Source organism: Hyla sarda, chromosome 11, assembly GCF_029499605.1.
Source record: "Hyla sarda isolate aHylSar1 chromosome 11, aHylSar1.hap1, whole genome shotgun sequence".
NCBI lineage: Eukaryota > Metazoa > Chordata > Amphibia > Anura > Hylidae > Hyla > Hyla sarda.
The window spans coordinates 97,865,149-97,884,253 of record NC_079199.1 but is presented as its reverse complement, the minus strand read 5'-3'; the positions used below and the strand labels follow the sequence as shown (position 1 = coordinate 97,884,253).

The window sequence follows — 19,105 nt, the reverse complement described above, 5'->3', positions numbered from 1 at the left end:
CTAGAATTGACTATGCTGTTCCCCAGATGTTAAAAAACATTACAATTATGATATAAAAATGTGAAGGCAGCTTTGGCTGTGACTGCAGTATAAGAAACTAAATGCTACTCCAGATGGGTGCCTGGTGTACGAGGAGGGTGAATACAGCTTTGCATGTGAATGGGGTATAAGAATGATGAATGCTGCTCTGGATGTGACTGCAGTAGAAGAATAGTGAATTCTGCATGGCTAGAACTGCTGAATAGGAGTTGGAAATGCAGCTCTTGATGTGACTAGAGCAAAAGTAAAGCAAAAGTTACAGAAAAGAATGTTCCAATCTGCAGATCTTGCACAGCACGTCCCTTTCTTGGCAGCAATGGGAGGAGGAGGATCTGGGTGATATCACCAGCTCTGGCACACACCAGGTTAACGCTCCCCCCCCCCCCCCCCCCCATGTTCGCTCTGGTCTCCGAGGGGCTGACGCTGTAAGCAGAGTTAATAAACAAGCTGCGGGGCTGAGCCAAGAAGCCAAAACTGGTCACAGTGCGCCAGGGCCCTCAAATAGAAAGGAACGGGGAGTGGGGGGGGGGGGGGGGAGGAAAGGGACTTAAAGGGGAAGGACACCAGTCATCTATTTATACCTGGGTGCAGTCAGGATCTGTGGACATAGCACTGAGGTTATACCAAGAACAAAACAAGGACTGTAAAGCATCAGAGGTCAGATCTGTGAATGCAGCTTTGGTAGTGACAGGAGTAACAGGTTAATCAGCTCAGGCTTTTATAGAAGGGATATTGGAGTCCGATCTGAATTGCTCACAGTAAAAACAACTTACCGAGTCTCCGGCCAGCTCCTTGGGAGGGTGTCCCAGCTCCTGAAGCTAGAGAGTAAAAGATACACATTAAATAATCAGTATTCAGGACTTGTATGTTGCCCCAGAGAAGAGACCCCCCCCCCCACGCCGCCCCAGTGAGAAAGCGCCTCCCCCGCCGCCCCAGAGAAAGCGCATCACCCCCGCCTCCCCAGAGAGAAAGCGCCTCCCCCCGCCACCCCAAAGAAAGCGACTCCCCCCGCCACCCCAAAGAAAGTGCCTACCCTCTGCCACTCCAGAGAAAGCCCCTCCCTCCCTGCCACCCCAGAGATAGTGCCTCCCCCTGCTCCAGAGAAAGAACCGCCCCCCGCCACCCCAGTGAAAAAGCCTATCCCCCACCTGCCACCCCACAGAAAGAGCCTTCCCCCCCCACCAGAAGAGAAAGAGACAACCTCCCTTGCCACCCCAGAAAAAGAACCTCCCCCACATATCCTTGCTCTCACTATCCCAAAGAAGCGCTCCTCTAGTGCACCTTTCCTCCTAAAAAAAAGGAGCTACTCCTGCTCACCCCTGGTCAGGCAAAGAAGAGTGTCTCCTGCTCCCCCCTGCTTCCCTGGAGAAGAGTGTCTCCTACTCCCCTGGAGAAGAGTGTCTCCTGCTCCCCCCTGCTTTCCTGGAAAAGAGTGTCTCCTGCTCCCCCCTGCTTCCCTGGAGAAGAGTGTCTCCTGCTCCCCCCTGCTTCCCTGGAGAAGAGTGTCTCCTGCTCCCCCCTGCTTCCCAGGAGAAGAGTGTCTCCTGCTCCCCCCTGCTTCCCTGGAGAAGAGTGTCTCCTGCTCCCCCCTGCTTCCCTGGAGAAGAGTGTCTCCTGCTCCCCCCTGCTTCCCTGGAGAAGAGTGTCTCCTGCTCCCCCCTGCTTCCCTGGAGAAGAGTGTCTCCTGCTCCCTCATGGTTCCCTGGAGAAGAGTGTCTCCTGATCCTCGCTGCTTCCCTGGAGAAGAGCCTCTCCTGCTCCCCCCTGCTTCCCTGGAGAAGAGTGTCTCCTGCTCGTCCCTTGCTCCCGCTACCCTAGAGAAGAATGTCACCCTCTTGGGAGGGGGTGGTCCCCTGCCCCATGACATACACAGAGATAACCCCCACGATCATCACCTGCTGCATAAGTTCCATAATGGCTTCAAATCTGGCCGCCTCCTCCCCTGAGTCTGTCTCGAAGTGCTGGCAGATCCGGGCCATCAGGTTGTGCTGCTCCTGGTACTTCTGATACTCCTCGGGGGGCAGGGTGTCTCTATGCGTCTGCAGCCACTCCGGGAACTATGAGAGAGCAACAAACAGAGGAAAGACTTCAGGGACCGGCTACACTTTTAGCTGTAAATACATCTATATCTGGGAGAGCTGGGTGACAACCAATATGGCTGATACAAGGGCTCCTCCTTGGTTTATGCCCCAGCTCCTCTCTACAACCCCTGGCAGATATAGTTGTCACCAGCGCCATTACCTTGTCTGTGATCTCCTTGAGGGAGGGGTACAGGACCTCCTTGGAGAGCAGGTTTTGCATGATGTTCTGCATAAATGGAAGGATGTTCCCCTCACCCTCCAGGTCCTCCACGCCAAGGCCATCCATCGCACGGGTCAGCTCCTCCTCCGACAGGCTGGAACTCTGCAAGGAAACAATGGATACAGTCACAAGACCTAGACTGTATTGGTGCATGAAAGTCATAATTCCCCTCAAGGGTCTAGGGCAGTGTTTCCCAACCAGGGTGCCTCCAGCTGTTGCAAAACTACAATAATCAGATTTAGAGGAGGAGCTTGCAGTGCAAAACCCTAGTTGATTAACACATACCTGAAAGCTCACTCCGACGTGTTTCGGAGTCTGAGCGGCTTCATCATCAGGACAGTGCAAACCGTATCAGAGAGATCTTTTTTAAAAAAAATGGTGTTGATGGGTTGGGGGCTTTGAATGATAGAGAAACTGTGGACCCCACCCTTGGTGGAAAACATACACTGCTATATACCTGCCTTCCCCCCAAAAAATATAATATTGTAGACCTCATCATGATTAGATACATTAATAAGGGATAGATTCATTGGTGTATCTAATCCACATGCCATGTGTTGTGTGTATAATTTGCTTTACAACCCAACCAGGGTGCCTCCAGATGTTGCAAAACTACATCTCCCAGCATGCCCGGACAGCCGAAGGCTGTCCGGACATGCTGGGAGATGTAGTTTTGCAACAGCTGGGGGGCACCCTGGTTGGGAAACACTGGTCCAGGGGCATCAGCAGGCAGTGCAGACCCCCACTGCTCTTCATTCTCAGAGAGAGATAAATTGTCACCAGAGGTGTCTGGTAGAGATGAGCGAACTTACAGTAAATTCGATTCGTCACGAACTTCTCGGCTCGGCAGTTGATGACTTTTCCTTTATAAATTAGTTCATCCTTCAGGTGCTCCGGTGGGCTGGAAAAGGTGGATACAGTCCTAGGAAAGAGTCTCCTAGGACTGTATCCACCTTTTCCAGCCCACGGGAGCACCGGAAAGCTGAACTAATTTATGCAGGAAAAGTCATCAACTGCCGAGCCGAGAAGTTCGTGACGAATCGAATTTACTGTAAGTTCGCTCATCTCTAATGTCTGGCAGCGGCTTACTGGTCCTTTCTCCTGTGTGTAGTGGCACCTTTTCTGGTACGGAAGAATCCAAAGTAAGATGGCTGCCACGGCAACAAGCGTTTGGATTGGTCCTGGTCACTTACCTGCAGTTCGTTTGCGTTCTTGGCCAGTCCGGTCAGGGTCTCTTTTAAGCAACTGGTAAATTCTTGCTGGGAAGTTTCATCGCTCCCTGTCAGGAAAGTAATCATTCACATAAAGCTCTGCAGGAGACTGGAAAAGCTGGGTGGCAACCCCAGAGAATGTTCTAATGGGAAACATTGAAAGGGGTACTCCGGTGGAAAACTTTTTTTTTTTTCTCTTTAAATCAACTGGTGCCAGAAAAGTTAAACATATTTGTAAATTTCTTATAATAAAAAAAAATCTTAATCCTTCCAGTACTTATTAGCTGCTGAATACTACAGAGGAAATTATTTTCTTTTTGGAACACAGTGCTCTCTGCTGACATCTCTGTCTATTTTAGGAACTGCCCAGAGCAGCCTATGTTTGCTATGGGGGATTTTCTCCTACTCTGGACAGTTCTTAAAATGGACAGAGATGTCAGCAGAGAGCACTGTGCTCGTGATGTCAGCAGAGAGCTCTGTGTTCCAAAAAGAAAAGAATTTCCTCTGTAGTATTCAGCAGCTAATAAGTACTGGAAGGATTAAGATTTTTTTTTTAATAGAAGTAATTTATAAATCTGTTTAACTTTCTGGCACCAGTTGATTTTAAAAAAATAAATAAATAAATAAATTTAAAAATAATAAGTTTTCCACCGGAGTACCCCTTTAGGGTATGTTCACACTATGTAATTCCCACGGAATTCCGTGAGCGGATTGCCGCGAACGGAATTACGTGCAGTGAACATAATCAGTGTGAATTGGTCTTCCGCGAGACCCGTTCACACTGCGGAATTTCAGCGGCGGACAATTCCGCTGCTGAAATAGTTCCGCGCAAAGAAAGAACAGGTTCGTTCTTTGCACGGAAGTCCGCGAACACTGCACAGCCGTCAATGGTGACGACGCAGCGCCGCGCGGTCCTACCGCCGAAGTATTATGGCCGCCAGAATGGAATCTCCGCTCTGATGAAGGGGTGGTCTCTAGAGGTGTGTGGTCCAGTGTTACACAACCAGGGTGCCTCCTGCTGTTGCCAAACTACAACTCCCAGCATGCCCGGACAGCCTTCGGCTGTCCGGGCATGCTGGGAGTTGTAGTTTGGCAACAGCTGGAGACAGACTTGTTTGGAAAATACTGGTTATAACTCTTCATCGTACCCTCAGGTAGACTCTGCCCTTTGCCCCCCACCTCCCCTGGCCCAGCGCCATCTGACGACCTTTACCCCCTTCTCTTACCGACTTTCCCCGCCGCCTCCGACAACTTCTGGAACTGCTCGACCAGGTGCGGCTCCTCCTCGGCCAGCTCCTTCATGGCCTTCTCAAACTCCTCGGTGGCCTGCGCCGCCAGCTCGCTGCTGAAGAGCTCCTGGAAGAACTTCTCCTGAGACGTGAAGAGGGGGTCCTGGAAGAAGAAGGAGGAGTCTATAGCAGTGTTTCCCAACCAGGGTGCCTCCAGCTGTTGCAGAAACTACAACTCCCAGCATGCTGGGAGATGTAGGTTTGCAACAGCTGGAGGCACCCTGGTTGGGAAACACTGGTCTATAGGAATAAAAGGGAAGGACCCCATGAGTATATTCTGTCTATAGAGCAGTGGTCTCAAAACGGTGGACCTCCAGCTGTTGCAAAACTACAATGACCAGCATGTCCGGACAGCCCTTGGCTGTCTGGGCATGCTGAGAGTTAAGGGCATCCTGGCAGGAGGGAGAAGTATAAGTCAATAGGAATAAATGTAAGGCCCCCTTTTGTATATACCGTCTATAGGGAAATTTTTGCCGACCTCCAGCTGTTGCAAAACTACAACTACCAGCATGCTGGTAGTTGTAGTTTTGCAACAGCTGGAGGTCCGCAGGGCATCCTGGCAGGAGGGTGAAATATTAGTCGACAGGAATTAAAGGGGTATTCCAGGAATAAATTATAATTATACATATATGCTCCAGAAAGTTGAACAGATTTGTAAATTACTTCTATTAAAAAACCTTAATCCTTCCAATAATTTTCAGCTGCTGAAGTTGAGTTTTTCTTTTCTAAGTGCTCTCTGCTGACATCTCTCGGGAACTGCACAGAGTAGAAGAGGTTTGCTATGGGGATTTGCTTCTACTCTGGACAGTTCCCGGGACAGGTGTCATCAGAAAGCACTTAGACAGAAAAGAACAACTCAACTTCAGAAGCTCATAAGTACTGGAAGGATTAAGTTTTTTTCAAATAGAAGTAATTTACAAATTTGTTTAACTTTCTGGAGCCAGTTGATTTTATATACACACATATAAGTTTTTTTTCATGGAATACCCCTTTAAGGGGAAAAAAAAACTGGTGTATACACTGTCTATAGAACAGTAGACTCTAAACTGTGGAGCTCCAGCTGTTGCTAAACTATAACTCCCAGCATGTTGGACTATATAGTAGTATATAGTACAGGTCAATGTTTCCTAACCAGGGGTGCCTCCAGCTGTTGCTAAACTATAACTCCCAGCATGTTGGACTATATAGTAGTATATAGTATAGGTCAGTGTTTCCCAACCAGGTGTGCCTCCAGCTGTTGCAAAACTACAACTCCCAGCATGTTGGACTATATAGTAGTATATAGTATAGGTCAGTGTTTCCCAACCAGGGGTGCCTCCAGCTGTTGCAAAACTACAACTCCCAGCATGTTAGACTATATAGTAGTATATAGTATAGGTCAGTGTTTCCCAAAGAGGGGCGCCTCCAGCTGTTGCAAAACTACAACTCCCAGCATGTTGGACTAAATAGTAGTATATAGTATAGGTCAGTGTTTCCCAACCAGGGGTGCCTCCAGCTGTTGCAAAACTACAACTCCCAGCATACCCGTATAGCCGGTGACTGATTGGGCATGCTGGGAGTTGTAGTTTTGCAACAGCTTGAGGCCCACTGCAATATAGCAGGACGATACCATTCCTATCCATGGGGTGGCACTGACCTTAGCAGCATCGGCGGGCGGCCTCGCGGACACATCAGGCTTGGCGGATTTGTCAGACGCTTCGGGGGGAGGAGGGGGGGGACCGGTCTTTTCAAAATCATCGAGTGCACCTGTCATAGACATAACATCAACAATGGCTGACAACAGAAAACAATAGAATATCGGGTGTCAATCATACCAGTCCCAAGACCGAAGTTTTCCAACCAGAGTGCCTCCAGCTGTTGCAAAACTACAACTCCCAGCATGCCCGGACAGCCGAAGGCTGTCCGGGCATGCTGGGAGTTGTAGTTTTGCAACAGCTGGAGGCACCCTGGTTGGAAAACACCGCCTTAGCCCCAAATGTGTGCTACAAAACCCCTGATCCCAGAGAGCAATAGCAGAGGCAAGGAATCAGGAGTCTTCAACGTGGTGAACCACAACTCTCAGCATGCCCTGGCAGCCAATGGTTGCTGAGAGTCCAAGTAGTGTAAAAGAGACTGCTGCCGACCCACAGCGCCCCCCTCTGACCCCACCAGTCCTCACTATCCAGGAGGTCATCCAGCTCCTTGTCGTCTCCCCCAGCTCCAGCCATCTTTCCTACTTCCTACAGGCGAGGGGGCGTTCCCTCGTGACGTTGTCAACGCTCCACCAATAGGACGCTGCGGGGGCGTGCTCCGATGACGTCAACAACGCACCGCCAATAGGACGCTCCGCTCTTGTGAGGGCAGTGAAGCCGCTGCGGCAGGCGCCATTTTTAAAAGGCTAGAGGAAGAGCCATGTGCTGAGGCTGACAGGGATGTGACAGTAATGCCGCACCGCATCTCACGTCAGTGTACAATCTGTCCTGACGTCTGTCCAGGGCATTTTCAGCATTATTGAAAGAAAAAGTTCCACTCTATGTCTTACCTCTTTAATATTGACAAGATCACTGCTTGCTGTCAGTGAATACAAACACCCATCGGCTGAAAACTGTTTTCCAAACAGTGCGTCTCAAGCTGTTGCAAAACTACAACTACCAGCATGCCCGGACAACCGAAAGGCTATAACAGCTGGAAACACACTGCTCGGAAAACACTGGGTTAAAAGTTGTACCCCTGCAGCCATATTGGTTGGACTGGGTTTTAAATTCAGTGACAGCATAAATGTAGAAAATGATGATGAATTAGAGACTGTGATGGTTTGTGGTTATACAGTGAATGGGCTTTATATGTCACAATCTGGATTTTAATTTTGTCAGGGATGAATTATAGGAGCCATGGGGGAGATTTATCTAAACCTTTGCAGAGGAAAAGTTAACCAGTTGCCCATAGCAACCAATCAGATTTCTTCTTTATTATTTTTTTTAAATGGCTGCAAAGAAGCTGATTGGTTGCTATGAGTAGAGATGAGCGAACTTACAGTAAATTCCATTCGTCACGAACTTCTCGGCTCGGCAGTTGATGACTTATCCTGCGTAAATTAGTTCAGCCTTCAGGTGCTCCGGTGGGCTGGAATAGGTGGATACATTCCTAGGAAAGAGTCTCTTAGGACTGCATCCACCTTTTCCAGACCACTGGAGCACCTGAAAGCTGAACTAATTTATGCAGGAAAAGTGATCAACTGCCGAGCCGAGAAGTTCGTGACGAATCGAATTTACTGTAAATTCGCTCATCTCTAGCTATGAGCTAATGGTCAACTTTTCCTCTGCAAAGGTTTTTAAAAATCTCCCCCATAACCTCATGTATACAAAATATAACAGATTTCAGGAGGAAGAATAAAAACATAGCACTCACCATTGGATATCCTTATGTTTGTAAGATTTATTGCAGACTTCTAAAGCAGTACAGCAAAGGGGTAGTGTTAGTGCGGGGAAGTGATGGAGCCTGTTTCACGAATCTATGATGCTTCTTCCAGTCGTCTTTTTGTTCTATGGGGGAGATTTATCAGAACCTGTGATGCCCCCTCGAAACACATCTTTAGGTGGATTCCTGGCCTGAGACCGGGCTCCATCCCATGGCAGACTAGATTTACCCGTACTCAGTTTAATGTGATTGGAGGATAATGACAGCCTTCTGCACTGGATGTTCTTTCAAGGGGTACTCCGGTGGAAAACTTTTCATTTTTTTTTATTTTTTATAAATCAACTGGTGCCAGAAAGTTAAACAGATTTGTAAATTTCTTCTATTAAATTTTTTTCAATCCTTCCAGTACTTATTAGCTGCTGAATACTACAGAGGAAATTCTTTTCTTTTTGGAACACAGAGCTCTCTGCTGACATCATGAGCCCAGTGCTCTCTGCTGACATCTCTGTCCATTTTAAGAACTGTCCAGAGCACTGTGCTCGTGATGTCAGCAGAGAGCACTGTGTTCCAAAAAGAAAATAATTTTCTCTGTAGTATTCAGCAGCTAATAAGTACGGGAAGGATTAAGATTTTTCTTAATAGAAGTAATTTACAAAACTGTTAAACTTTCTGGCACCAGTTGATTTAAAAAAAAATAAATAAAAGATAAAATATATATATATATATATATATATATATATATATATATATAAATAATTTTTTTTATTTTTTTTTCCCACCAGAGTACCCCTTTAACTTCTATGTGCAAGGTACAGTGTTTCTCTGCAGTAAGTGCATTTAACACTTCACCTTTATAATACCTGTTGTGGGATAAAAGAATCTATAGAACAATATTATTCCTAAAAACACCAAAGATAGCAGTCCTCAAGGTTATATGGAAATTATGTATTAATAATTCATACCACAATAGATAGAGAAAAGAACTGCAGGGCCCTTGTGGTCTATTCACAAATAAATATAAAGATAAAAGTAGTCCAAAAGGGCATTATGGGACTTATAGTCCTCCATTTAATGCTGCACTAATTTTTTTTCCTGCCTGGTAGCTCTATTTGCATTTACCATCTAAACTAAATGGAGAGACTGATTATTAATTGGCATTATGAGACTTGTAGTCCTCTATTCTAGTGCAATATATAATTTTTTGTATTTTTTCTTTATCTGGGAAACACTCCTTCTATACTTATCCCTCATTTTTTAGTTGCAAGAGAGAGGCTATCTGGGCATGCTGGGAGTTGTAGTTTTGCAACATCTGGAGGTCCGCAGGTTGAAGACCACTATTGGGTTCAAAATCTAAATTTTTTTTAGATTCTGCACCTATAAACTGGGTGCGTCTTATACGCCAGTGCGTCCTATAGGGCGAAAAATACGGTACTTCTATTAAAAAATCTTAAAGGGGTACTCCAGTGAAAACATTTTTTCTTTTAAATCAACTGGTGGCAGAACGTTAAACATATTGGTAAATTACTTCTATTAAAAAAATCTTAATCCTTCCTGTACTTATTAGCTGCTGAATACTTCAGAGGAAATTCTTTTCCTTTTGGAATGCTCTCTGATGACATCACGAGCACAGTTCTCTCTGCTGACATTATTATAATAATAACACTTTATTTATTGTTGTCCTTAGTGGGATTTGAACCCAAGTCCCCAGCACTGCAAGGCAGTAGTGCTAACCACTGAGCCACCATGCTGCCCTTAGCACACATCTGCTATGCATGGTTGCTAAAATGGACAGAGATGTCAGCAGAGAGCACTGTGCTCGTGATGTCATCAGTGTTCCAAAAAGAAAGGAATTTCCTCTGTAGCATTCAGCAGCTAATAAGTACTGGAAGGATTAAGATTTTTTAATAGAAGTAATTTACAAATATGTTTAACTTTCTGCCACCAGTTGATTTAAAAGAAAAAAGGTTTTCACCGGAGTACCCCTTTAATCCTTTTAGTACTTTTTAGCAGCTGTATACTCAGATGAAATTCTTTTCTTTTTGAATTTCTTTTTTTTTTTGTCTTGTCCACAGTGCTCTCTGCTGACACCTCTGTCCGTGTCAGGAACTGTCCAGAGCAGCATAGGTTTGCTATGGGGATTTTCTCCTGCTCTGGACAGTTCCTTCTATAGGTGATTGTGGGCTTCTTTTTAGAGACATCTTGCAGGTCACTATCATGTTCAATCGTGGACTAATTTTTTATAGATTGCACTATTTATTTGTTGAATGCATTACAAAAAAAGACATTTTTTATATTTTATTTTAAATCTATTTTCTGTGATTGTTTTTGCAATGAAGTTACCGTATTTTTCGCCGTATAAGACGCAATTTTTCTTTCCCAAAACGGGGGGGGGGGAAGTTGGTGCGTCTTATACGTCGAATACATCCCTATCGCGGCGGTCCCTGCGGCCATCAACGGCCGGGACCCGCGGCTAATACAGGACATCACCGATCGCGGTGATGCCCTGTATTAACCCTTCAGACGCAGCGATTAAAGCTGACCGCCGCGTCTGAAGCGAAAGTGACACTATCCCGGCTGCTTAGGACCGCTGCGGTGAAATCACGGCGTCCCGAACAGCTTACAGGACACCGGGAGGGACCTTATCTGCCTCCTCGGTGTCTGCTCCGTGCCGGGATCCCCTGCATGGCCGGCGCTCTCCTTCGACGTCATCAGGTCGTCGCGCACGCCGTTCCGTCATCCAATAGGAGCGGCGTGTGTAGCGACGTGATGACGGCGACAGAGCGCGTGGATCCCGGGGAAGAAGACGTCCGGAGCATCGGGGACACCACGGGGACGCAGCGACAGCGATGGAGCGACATCCAGGGCAGCGGTGACGGGTCCGGAGCGGCGGGGACACGTGAGTATTACCTCCTATACCAGTAGTCTTCAACCTGCGGACCTCCAGATGTTGCAAAACTACAACTCCCAGCATGCCCGGACAGCCAACGGCTGTCCGGGCATGCTGGGAGTTGTAGTTTTGCAACATCTGGAGGTCCGCAGGTTGAAGATCACTGTTGGGTTCAGAATCTTTTTTTTTTCTAGAGTTTGCACCTTTAAAATTGGGTGCGTCTTATAGGGCGAAAAATACGGTAATCCAATCTCTATCTTTTCTCGGCCTTCGCAAAAGACTTATCTATTACTAAAGATGGGTAGCCATGTTGAAGCAGTTTTTTTTTTTTTTTAAAGCTTTTTTAGTCTTTTTTTTTTTTTTAAAGGGACAAGAGCCTAATCGATCTCTAGAATGGGGCCCAGCTCTGATTGGGGGCATGCTGCAGACGCCACATCATCCATTTATTTCTATGGAAACAATACAAATGCCCGAGTGCTGTTCTCTGGTTTCTTCACTGCTCCCATAGAAATAAATGGAGCGCATGTCATCTGCAACACATCGTCTCTCTGAGAGTCAGGGCCCCATTCTAGAGATCGTGGGGGGGTCAGACCCCCGCAATCATACACTTATTCTTTGGATAGTGGATAGATTGTTTTTCACTGAGCAACCCCTTTAAGAAGTAATTATTAAAGGGGTATTCCAGGAAAAAAAAAATGTACATATCAACTGGCTCCAGAAAGTTAAACATATTTGTAAATGACTTCTATTAAAAAAAAAAATCTTAATCCTTCCAATAATTTTCAGCTGCTGAAGTTGAGTTGTTCTTTTCTGTCTGGCAACAGTGGTCTCTGCTGACATCTCTGCTTGTCTCGGGAACTGCACAGAGTAGAAGAGGTTTGCTATGGGGATTTGCTTCTACTCTGGGCGGCTCCCGAGACAGGTGTCATCATAGAGCACTTAGACAGAAAAGAACAACTCAACTTCAGCAGCTCATAAGTACTGAAAGGATTAAGATTTTTAATAGAAGTAATTTACAAATCTGTTTAACTTTCTGGAGCCAGTTGATACATATAAAAAAAAGTTTTTTTCCTGGAATACCCCTTTAAGTATGAGAAATTGGAGGCACTCACCATGTCCTGTGCTCAATGTAGCTTTATTAATCTTTGTGCAGTGTACCGCAGCAGGGCTCGCAATAGACACCATTAGCAGAGATAGTGGCATCTATTGTGAGCCCCGCTGATAGGGTTGCTACCTGGCTGGTATTTTACCGGTATAGCGGGTATTTTGGCAACCTGACAGTATTTTTATATTAAAAATACCGCCAATGCAATGGCCGGTATGTATCCAACCAATCCTCCAACTCCCGGAATGTTGCACCATATACTATACCAGTGTTTCCCAACCAGAGCGCCTCCAGCTGTTGCAAAACTACAACTCCAACGGATGTCCGGGCTGCCGAGCATGCTGGGTGTTGTAGTTTTGCAACAGCTGGAGGCACCCCTGTTGGAAAACACTGACCTATACTGTATACTACTATATAGTCCAACATGCTGGGAGTTGTAGTTTTCGTTTGGGGCAGCTGCTGAGCCACAGGCTGTATCAGGGCATGCTGGGAGTTGTAGTTAGTAATGAACTACAACTTCCGATTTTAATTTAAAAAAAAAAAGCGATCAAAAAGTCACATCAAAACAAAAATGGTCCTGTTCAAAACTACAGATCAGGGCGCAAAGAATGACCCTCATACAGGCCCCGTATAAGGAGAAATAAAAAAGTCATAGGGTCAGAATAGGACAAAATGTCCCCCACATATGTGTATCCTGTGATGTCACGCATATATAATTAATTATGCAAATTAGCATGGCCGGTATTTTTTGGAAAGAAAGGTGGCAACTCTAAAGACAGCCCATCTGCAACTTTTACTAAAACCTAATTATATTTATCATCCACTGTTTGAACAATAATTACTTTATTCTATTTATTGCACTATTTTTTTTTTTTTTTTAGCTATCAGAAAACGCTATGAGTTCCGCCATATTGGGGCTGGCTCTTGGCTGGCACTAGCTTCTTATTGTCGCACAGCTGATGACGTAGTCGGCGTTCCCACGTCTGCTGCTAGGACGTAGAATTTATGTCGACCGCACTGATTGGCTGAGCCCGGGTTCACCTTCCCATTCTGCGTTGTGATTGGCTGTGTCGCTCTCTGCTCTCTCCGCTCGCTTGCTTCTGCCTGGGATCCGCAGACCCGTCCAGCCGCTGACCGATTTCTGTAGATCTGCAAGAATGAGCCTGGCGGAGAGCAGAGCGCCCCGTAAGACGGCGGGAAACCGCATGTCCGGTCTGCTGGACCGGGAGGAGGAGGATGACTTCTACAAGACTACCTATGGGGGCTTCAACGAGGTTAGTTTACTGTAGGTTGGGGAACTACAACTCGCAGCATTCCCTTAGACATCAGAAGCAATAACAGAGTCAGTAATCCATGCTGGGACTTATAGTCCTCCATCAGCTAGACTATTTGTAGCTCAGGATGGACAGCAGTATACATTACAGCAGTGGTCTTCAAACTGTGGCCCTCCAGCTGTTGCAACACTACAACTCCCAGTATACCCGGACTACCCTTGGCTGTCTGGGCATGCTGGGAGTTGTAGTTTTTCAACAGCTAAACATCCATAGTTTGGAGAACTGCCTAGGTCAGTTTTTCTTAACCAGTGTGCCTCCCTCTGTTTCAGAACTATAACTCCCAGCATGCCCAGACTGCTCTTGGCTGTCTGGGAATGCTGGGAGTTGTAGTTCTGCAACAGCTGGAGGTCCACAGTCTTGAGACCACTGCCAAGGTCAGGGTTCCTCAAGCTGTTGCTAAACTACAACTCCCAACATGCCTGGATAGCCAAAGGCTGACCAGGCATGCGGAGAGTTAAAGGGGTATTCCAGGAAAAACAAATGTATTTATTTTTTATATCAACTGGCTCCAGAAAGTTAAACAGATTAGTAAATTTCTTCTATTAAAAAATCTTAATCCTTCCAATAATTATTAGCTGCTGAAGTTGTTGTTGTTTTATGTCTGGCAACAGTGCTCTCTGCTGACATCTCTGCTTGTCTTGGGAACTGCACAGAGTAGAAGAGGTTTGCTATGGAGATTTGCTTCTACTCTGGACAGTTCCCGAGACAGGGGTCATCAGAGAGCACTTAGACAGAAAAGAACAACTCAACTTCAGCAGCTCCTAAGTACTGAAAGGATTAAGATTTTTTTTTTTTTTATAGAAGTAATTTACAAATCTGTTTAACTTTCTGTTGACTGGGGGTGTCAACTATAAATAAAAAAAAAAGTTTTTTCCTGGATAACCCCTTTAAAGTTTTGCAACATCTGGAGGTTCACATTTTGGAGACCACTGCCTAGGCCATTTTTCCCCACCCAGTGTGCCTCCAGCTATTGCAAAACTACAACTTCCAGCATGAATGGACATCCAAAAGTTGTAGGGCATGCTGGGTTTTTAAGTTTTGCAACATCTGGAGGGCCACAGTTTGGAGTCCACTGCCTAGGCCTGTTTGTCCCAATTAGTGTGCCTTCAGCTGTTGCAAAACAACACTATGGTAGTGGTAGTGTCAAGGCTGACTTCTGGTTAGGCCTTAAAATGTGAGTGACTTCCGCTGTATACTGCAGAGTGTTGAGACAAGAAATAAACGCCAGACAAAATGTTGGTATATATCTCCTTCTCAGCATACTGGCTAAGGAGCTGTCTCAAGGAGTTCTGTTTATTATGCGGAAGTACATTGGTTTTTTACAATTGACAAAAAGGGGAGGTTAGTTATCACGTCAAAATCATCATGTTAAATTTAGATTGGTTATTTGAGTATTGTGTCTGTGTATATTAGCATATTAAGCATTCATTTCTTTCTTGACCATAGGTCACTTATGTTGCCATTTCCCTATTCTACCAGAAAATTCCGGATGTATCCGTCCTTCTACAGTCTATATTTCTTTAGATGTTTTGTCTCTAACTTCCAACTTCTTATTTATCTTGTGTCTTTTGGCCTCGTCCCAAGGTCTTCATCTTAGTTACAAGAAAATAGCAAGCTGATATATGTTAAGGGTTACAAATATCTTTGTTCAGCATTAGCATATAAGTATTAGTACATTGATCAACAATTAGAGATGAGCGAACTTACAGTAAATTTGATTCGTCACAAACTTCTCGGCTCGGCAGTTGATGCCTTATCCTGCATAAATTAGTTCAGCTTTCAGGTGCTCCCGTGGGCTGGAAAAGGTGGATACAGTCCTAGGAGACTCTTTCCTAGGAATGTATCCACCTTTTCCAGCCCACCGGAGCACCTGAAGGCTGAACTAATTTACGCAGGATAAGTCATCAACTGCCGAGCCGAGAAGTTCGTGACGAATCGAATTTACTGTAAGTTCGCTCATCTCTATCAACAATTAGAATCATTATAATCAATTTCAACAGTAGTTTTGCAACAGCTGGAGGTCCACTGTTTGTGGCCCACTGCCTTATGGGCTTCTTGACTTACCCATTTCCCCGTTTCTTCCTGTCCCCTATGGTGATGTCCCCTCTGCCTCTCCCGTCCTTAGGAATCCGGCGATGAAGAGTACAATGAGGATCGGTCGGCCAGCGAGGATGAAGTGGACTCGGACTTCGACATTGACGAAGGCGACGAACCCACCAGCGAGCACGAGGAGGACGAGCCCAAGCGGAAGCGCAGGGTGGTGACCAAGGCTTATAAGGTGAGGAGCGGGGTTGGTGCAGAAGCTCAGCCAATCAGGGGTGCTGTGCTGTCAAGGAGACCAGCTCACTCCTCCAATACGCAGCCGTCATCTCTTTGTGATGCATTGAAATATAGAAGAACAGTGTTTCCCAACTAGATGCCTCCAGCTGTTTCAAAACTACAACTCCCAGCATGCCCGGACAGCCGAAGGCTGTCCGGGCATGCTGGGAGTTGTAGCTTTGCAACAGCTGGAGGCACCCTGATGGGGAAACTTTGTAGTAGCAGCATCCCGCTTTTGCTTAAAGGGGTAAATCAACTGGTGCCAGAAAGTTACAGATTTGTAAATTACTTCTATTAAAAAATCTTTATCCTTTCAGTACTTTTTAGCAGCTGTATACTACAGAGGAAATTCTTTTCTTTTTGAATTTCTTTTTTGTCTTGTCCACAGTAGGGATCGACCGATTATCGGTTTGGCCGATATTATCGGCTGATAATCACGATTTTGGACATTATCGGTATCGGCAATTACCTTGCCGATAATGCCCCGCCCCCCGGCCAGAGATGACCATTGCCTCCCCCATCCTCTGCCCACATACCGCCGTCGCCCCATCGCCCCCCCCCCCCATCCCCGGTGTTATAATTACCTGTTCCCGGGGTCCGCGATCCTTCTGGCTCCTGCGCTATTGCTGTGCGCTGCGTAATGACGAGTGACGTCCCCAACGCAACGTCAATGTCAGTGCGCACAGTGACAGCGCAGGAGCCAGAAGGATCGTGGACCCCTGGGGCGATGTGGGCGGCAGCGGTATGTAGGCAGAGGATGGGGGGAGGCGATGGGGCAACTGTGGTGGTTAGACTCAGGACAGGCAGGGGGAGAGAAGCAGGCGGCGGTCTCTGGCACCACAAAAGCCGCTGCAGTTCATTGATTTAAAGCGCCCGCTTTAAATCATTGATCTGCAACGACTTCTTCCCTGCCGGGGGGGGGGGGGGGGGCTTGAAATAGCCAATAACTTATACCGGAATTTCGGTTTAAGTTATCGGCTATCGGCCTGAAAGGTGACAGATTATCGGTATCGGCCCCAAAAAGTCGATATCGGTCGATTCTTAGTCCACAGTGCTCTCTGCTGACACCTCTGTCCCTTTTAGGAACTGTCCGGAGCAGGAGAGGTTTTCTTTGGGGATTTGCTCCTACTCTGGACAGTTCCTAAAATGGACAGACGTGTCAGCAGAGAGCACTGTGGACAGACAGAAAGGAAATTCAAAAAGAAAAGAACTTCTTCTGGAACATACAGCAGCTGATAAGTATTGGAAGGATGAAGATATTTAAATAGAAGTAATTCACAAATCTGTAACTTTCTGGCTACAGTTGATAAAAAAAAAAATGTTTTCCAGTGGAGTACCCCTTTAAGCAGTAGATGAGGTTGAATGAGCGATGTCTTCTCACTGCGTGAAGAACTACTTAATACGCTAACACAAAAGAGAGTTAAGGTCAGGCACAGCCCTATATACCTGACGCTATAGTCCTTTCAAACACACAATGAAAAAAGCGCTAGGTGTCCGTTCTCCTGCGGGAGGTGCTCTACGCTAGAGATATATACAAAATCAAATACCACCGAGAGAGAAGGTAGCGGAGCGACTCACCCGATCATGAAGAGGTTGATTCAGACCATGATCATCGCGGTCAGGCGAAGGTGCACCGCTACCTTCTCTCTCCGTGGTATTTAACTACTTAATACGATTGATTGCGGTTCATTGAATGTAATGGACAGTGCTTGTACTCTATGTTGGCCTATTCCTAAGGTGGACGCCCCTTTGCCTGGCCATCTTCATTTTGGATGTGTCACATATTAAGAGACCGGTACTGAGGAGTCTGTTCTCGGTGGCGCCGTGCCCTCGCTGTTCTCGGTGGCGCCGTGCCCTCGCTGTTCTCGGTGGCGCCGTGCCCTCGCTGTTCTCGGTGGCGCCGTGCCCTCGCTGTTCTCGGTGGCTCCTTCTAAGGATATCCCTGCAGTTTGTAGGGTGGACATTGGTAATGTCTCCATTTATTATCTCCTCCACAGGAGCCCATCCAGCTTCTAAAGCCTAAATCGAAGCCCAAACCTGACGCCGCCACCAGCAGTGCGCCAAAAAGCCGTCCAGAAAGGCCTCCCCCGCAGGAGATCACAGAAGATGGCGCAGACAGTAAGTGTCATTGTCAGGGATTGGTTAATGTGTGGCCTAATCTGTGAGTGACTACCGCTGTACTAATTTCCGACGTAAGAAAATTCACACCAGGCCAGGTTGGTATGAGTTCCCTCCTCGGTACCCCAGGGAGTTCTGTGTATTACAGGAAGTAAATTAGGTTTTTACATTGTACAAAGGAGGGTGAATTATGACATCACAATTAGCATATTACATTCTGATTGGTTGTTTGAAATATTGTGTCGGTATATATAGCATATCTAGTGTCCATTCATTTCTTTCTTGGCCAAAGTTAATTTATGCAGCCGTCTCGCTCTTTGCCCTTCTTATACAATCTGCATCTTCCTCAAATGTTTTGACTCGTTGTCTCATCTTGGGTCTTCTAGTGTTGTTCCAAGGTTATTTAGTCACGAGTAGATTGCAAGCTCAGGAAAGTGGTGCATAGTTCAACAAATATCTTTTTCCTTCAGCATTAGAAATGACATATAAATATATCAGTATTAATATATATATATATTGATCGGCAGTCAGGATCATTTTGATCAACTTGACATCATCACTGGAGTATATATGCACACTATCTTCTAGAGTGTATATATAAGGTGCATGATCTCTTCTGGAGTATATATAAGGTGCATGATCTCTTCTGGAGTATATATAAGGTGCATGATCTCTTCTGGAGTATATATAAGGTGCATGATCTCTTCTGGAGTATATATAAGGTGCATGATCTCTTCTGGAGTATATATAAGGTGCATGATCTCTTCTGGAGTGTATATATAAGGTGCATGATCTCTTCTGGAGTGTATATATAAGGTGCATGATCTCTTCTGGAGTATATATAAGGTGCATGATCTCTTCTGGAGTGTATATATAAGGTGCATGATCTCTTCTGGAGTGTATATATAAGGTGCACGCTCTCTTCTGGAGTGTATATAGAAGGTGCACGCTCTCTTCTGGAGTGTATATAGAAGGTGCACGCTCTCTTCTGGAGTGTATATAGAAGGTGCACGCTCTCTTCTGGAGTGTATATATAAGGTGCACGCTCTCTTCTGGAGTGTGTATGTGTGTATATATATATATATATATATATATATATATATATA

General features: G+C 45.9%; 2 protein-coding genes across 2 annotated transcripts in view; one reads left to right on the top strand and one right to left on the bottom strand.

Annotated features, from left to right (window-relative positions):
- Positions 1 to 635: 635 nt before the first annotated feature.
- On the bottom strand, positions 636 to 7,101 carry PEX19 (peroxisomal biogenesis factor 19). The gene is made up of 7 exons (XM_056544966.1): positions 6,999 to 7,101; positions 6,477 to 6,586; positions 4,778 to 4,943; positions 3,534 to 3,619; positions 2,281 to 2,442; positions 1,935 to 2,096; positions 636 to 857 (listed from the first exon to the last, which is right to left on the bottom strand). The coding sequence occupies exons 1-7, from the start codon at positions 7,045 to 7,047 to the stop codon at positions 750 to 752; spliced, it is 843 nt and encodes a 280-aa protein (XP_056400941.1). The 5' UTR covers positions 7,048 to 7,101; the 3' UTR covers positions 636 to 749.
- A 6,066-nt stretch (positions 7,102 to 13,167) lies between these two features.
- The window catches only part of VPS72 (vacuolar protein sorting 72 homolog), an 11,410-nt gene continuing 5,472 nt past the window's right edge, over positions 13,168 to 19,105 (top strand). The window contains exons 1-3 of the mRNA XM_056544960.1: positions 13,168 to 13,502; positions 15,688 to 15,840; positions 17,879 to 17,999. Of these exons, the coding sequence (XP_056400935.1) occupies positions 13,386 to 13,502; positions 15,688 to 15,840; positions 17,879 to 17,999 (391 nt within the window). The 5' untranslated portion in view covers positions 13,168 to 13,385. The remainder of the gene's footprint in view (positions 13,503 to 15,687; positions 15,841 to 17,878; positions 18,000 to 19,105) is intronic.

Bases quoted from the DNA above. Each gene is read 5' to 3' on its own strand.
- PEX19 (XM_056544966.1), bottom strand. From the start codon at position 7,047: ATGGCTGGAGCTGGGGGAGACGACAAGGAGCTGGATGACCTCCTGGAT. The intron at 2,443-3,533 runs GTAAGTGACCAG...GTTTCCTTGCAG, and splicing joins AGAACGCAAACGAACTGCAG to AGTTCCAGCCTGTCGGAGGA. The intron at 858-1,934 runs GTGATGATCGTG...TTTACTCTCTAG, and splicing joins TTATGGAACTTATGCAGCAG to CTTCAGGAGCTGGGACACCC.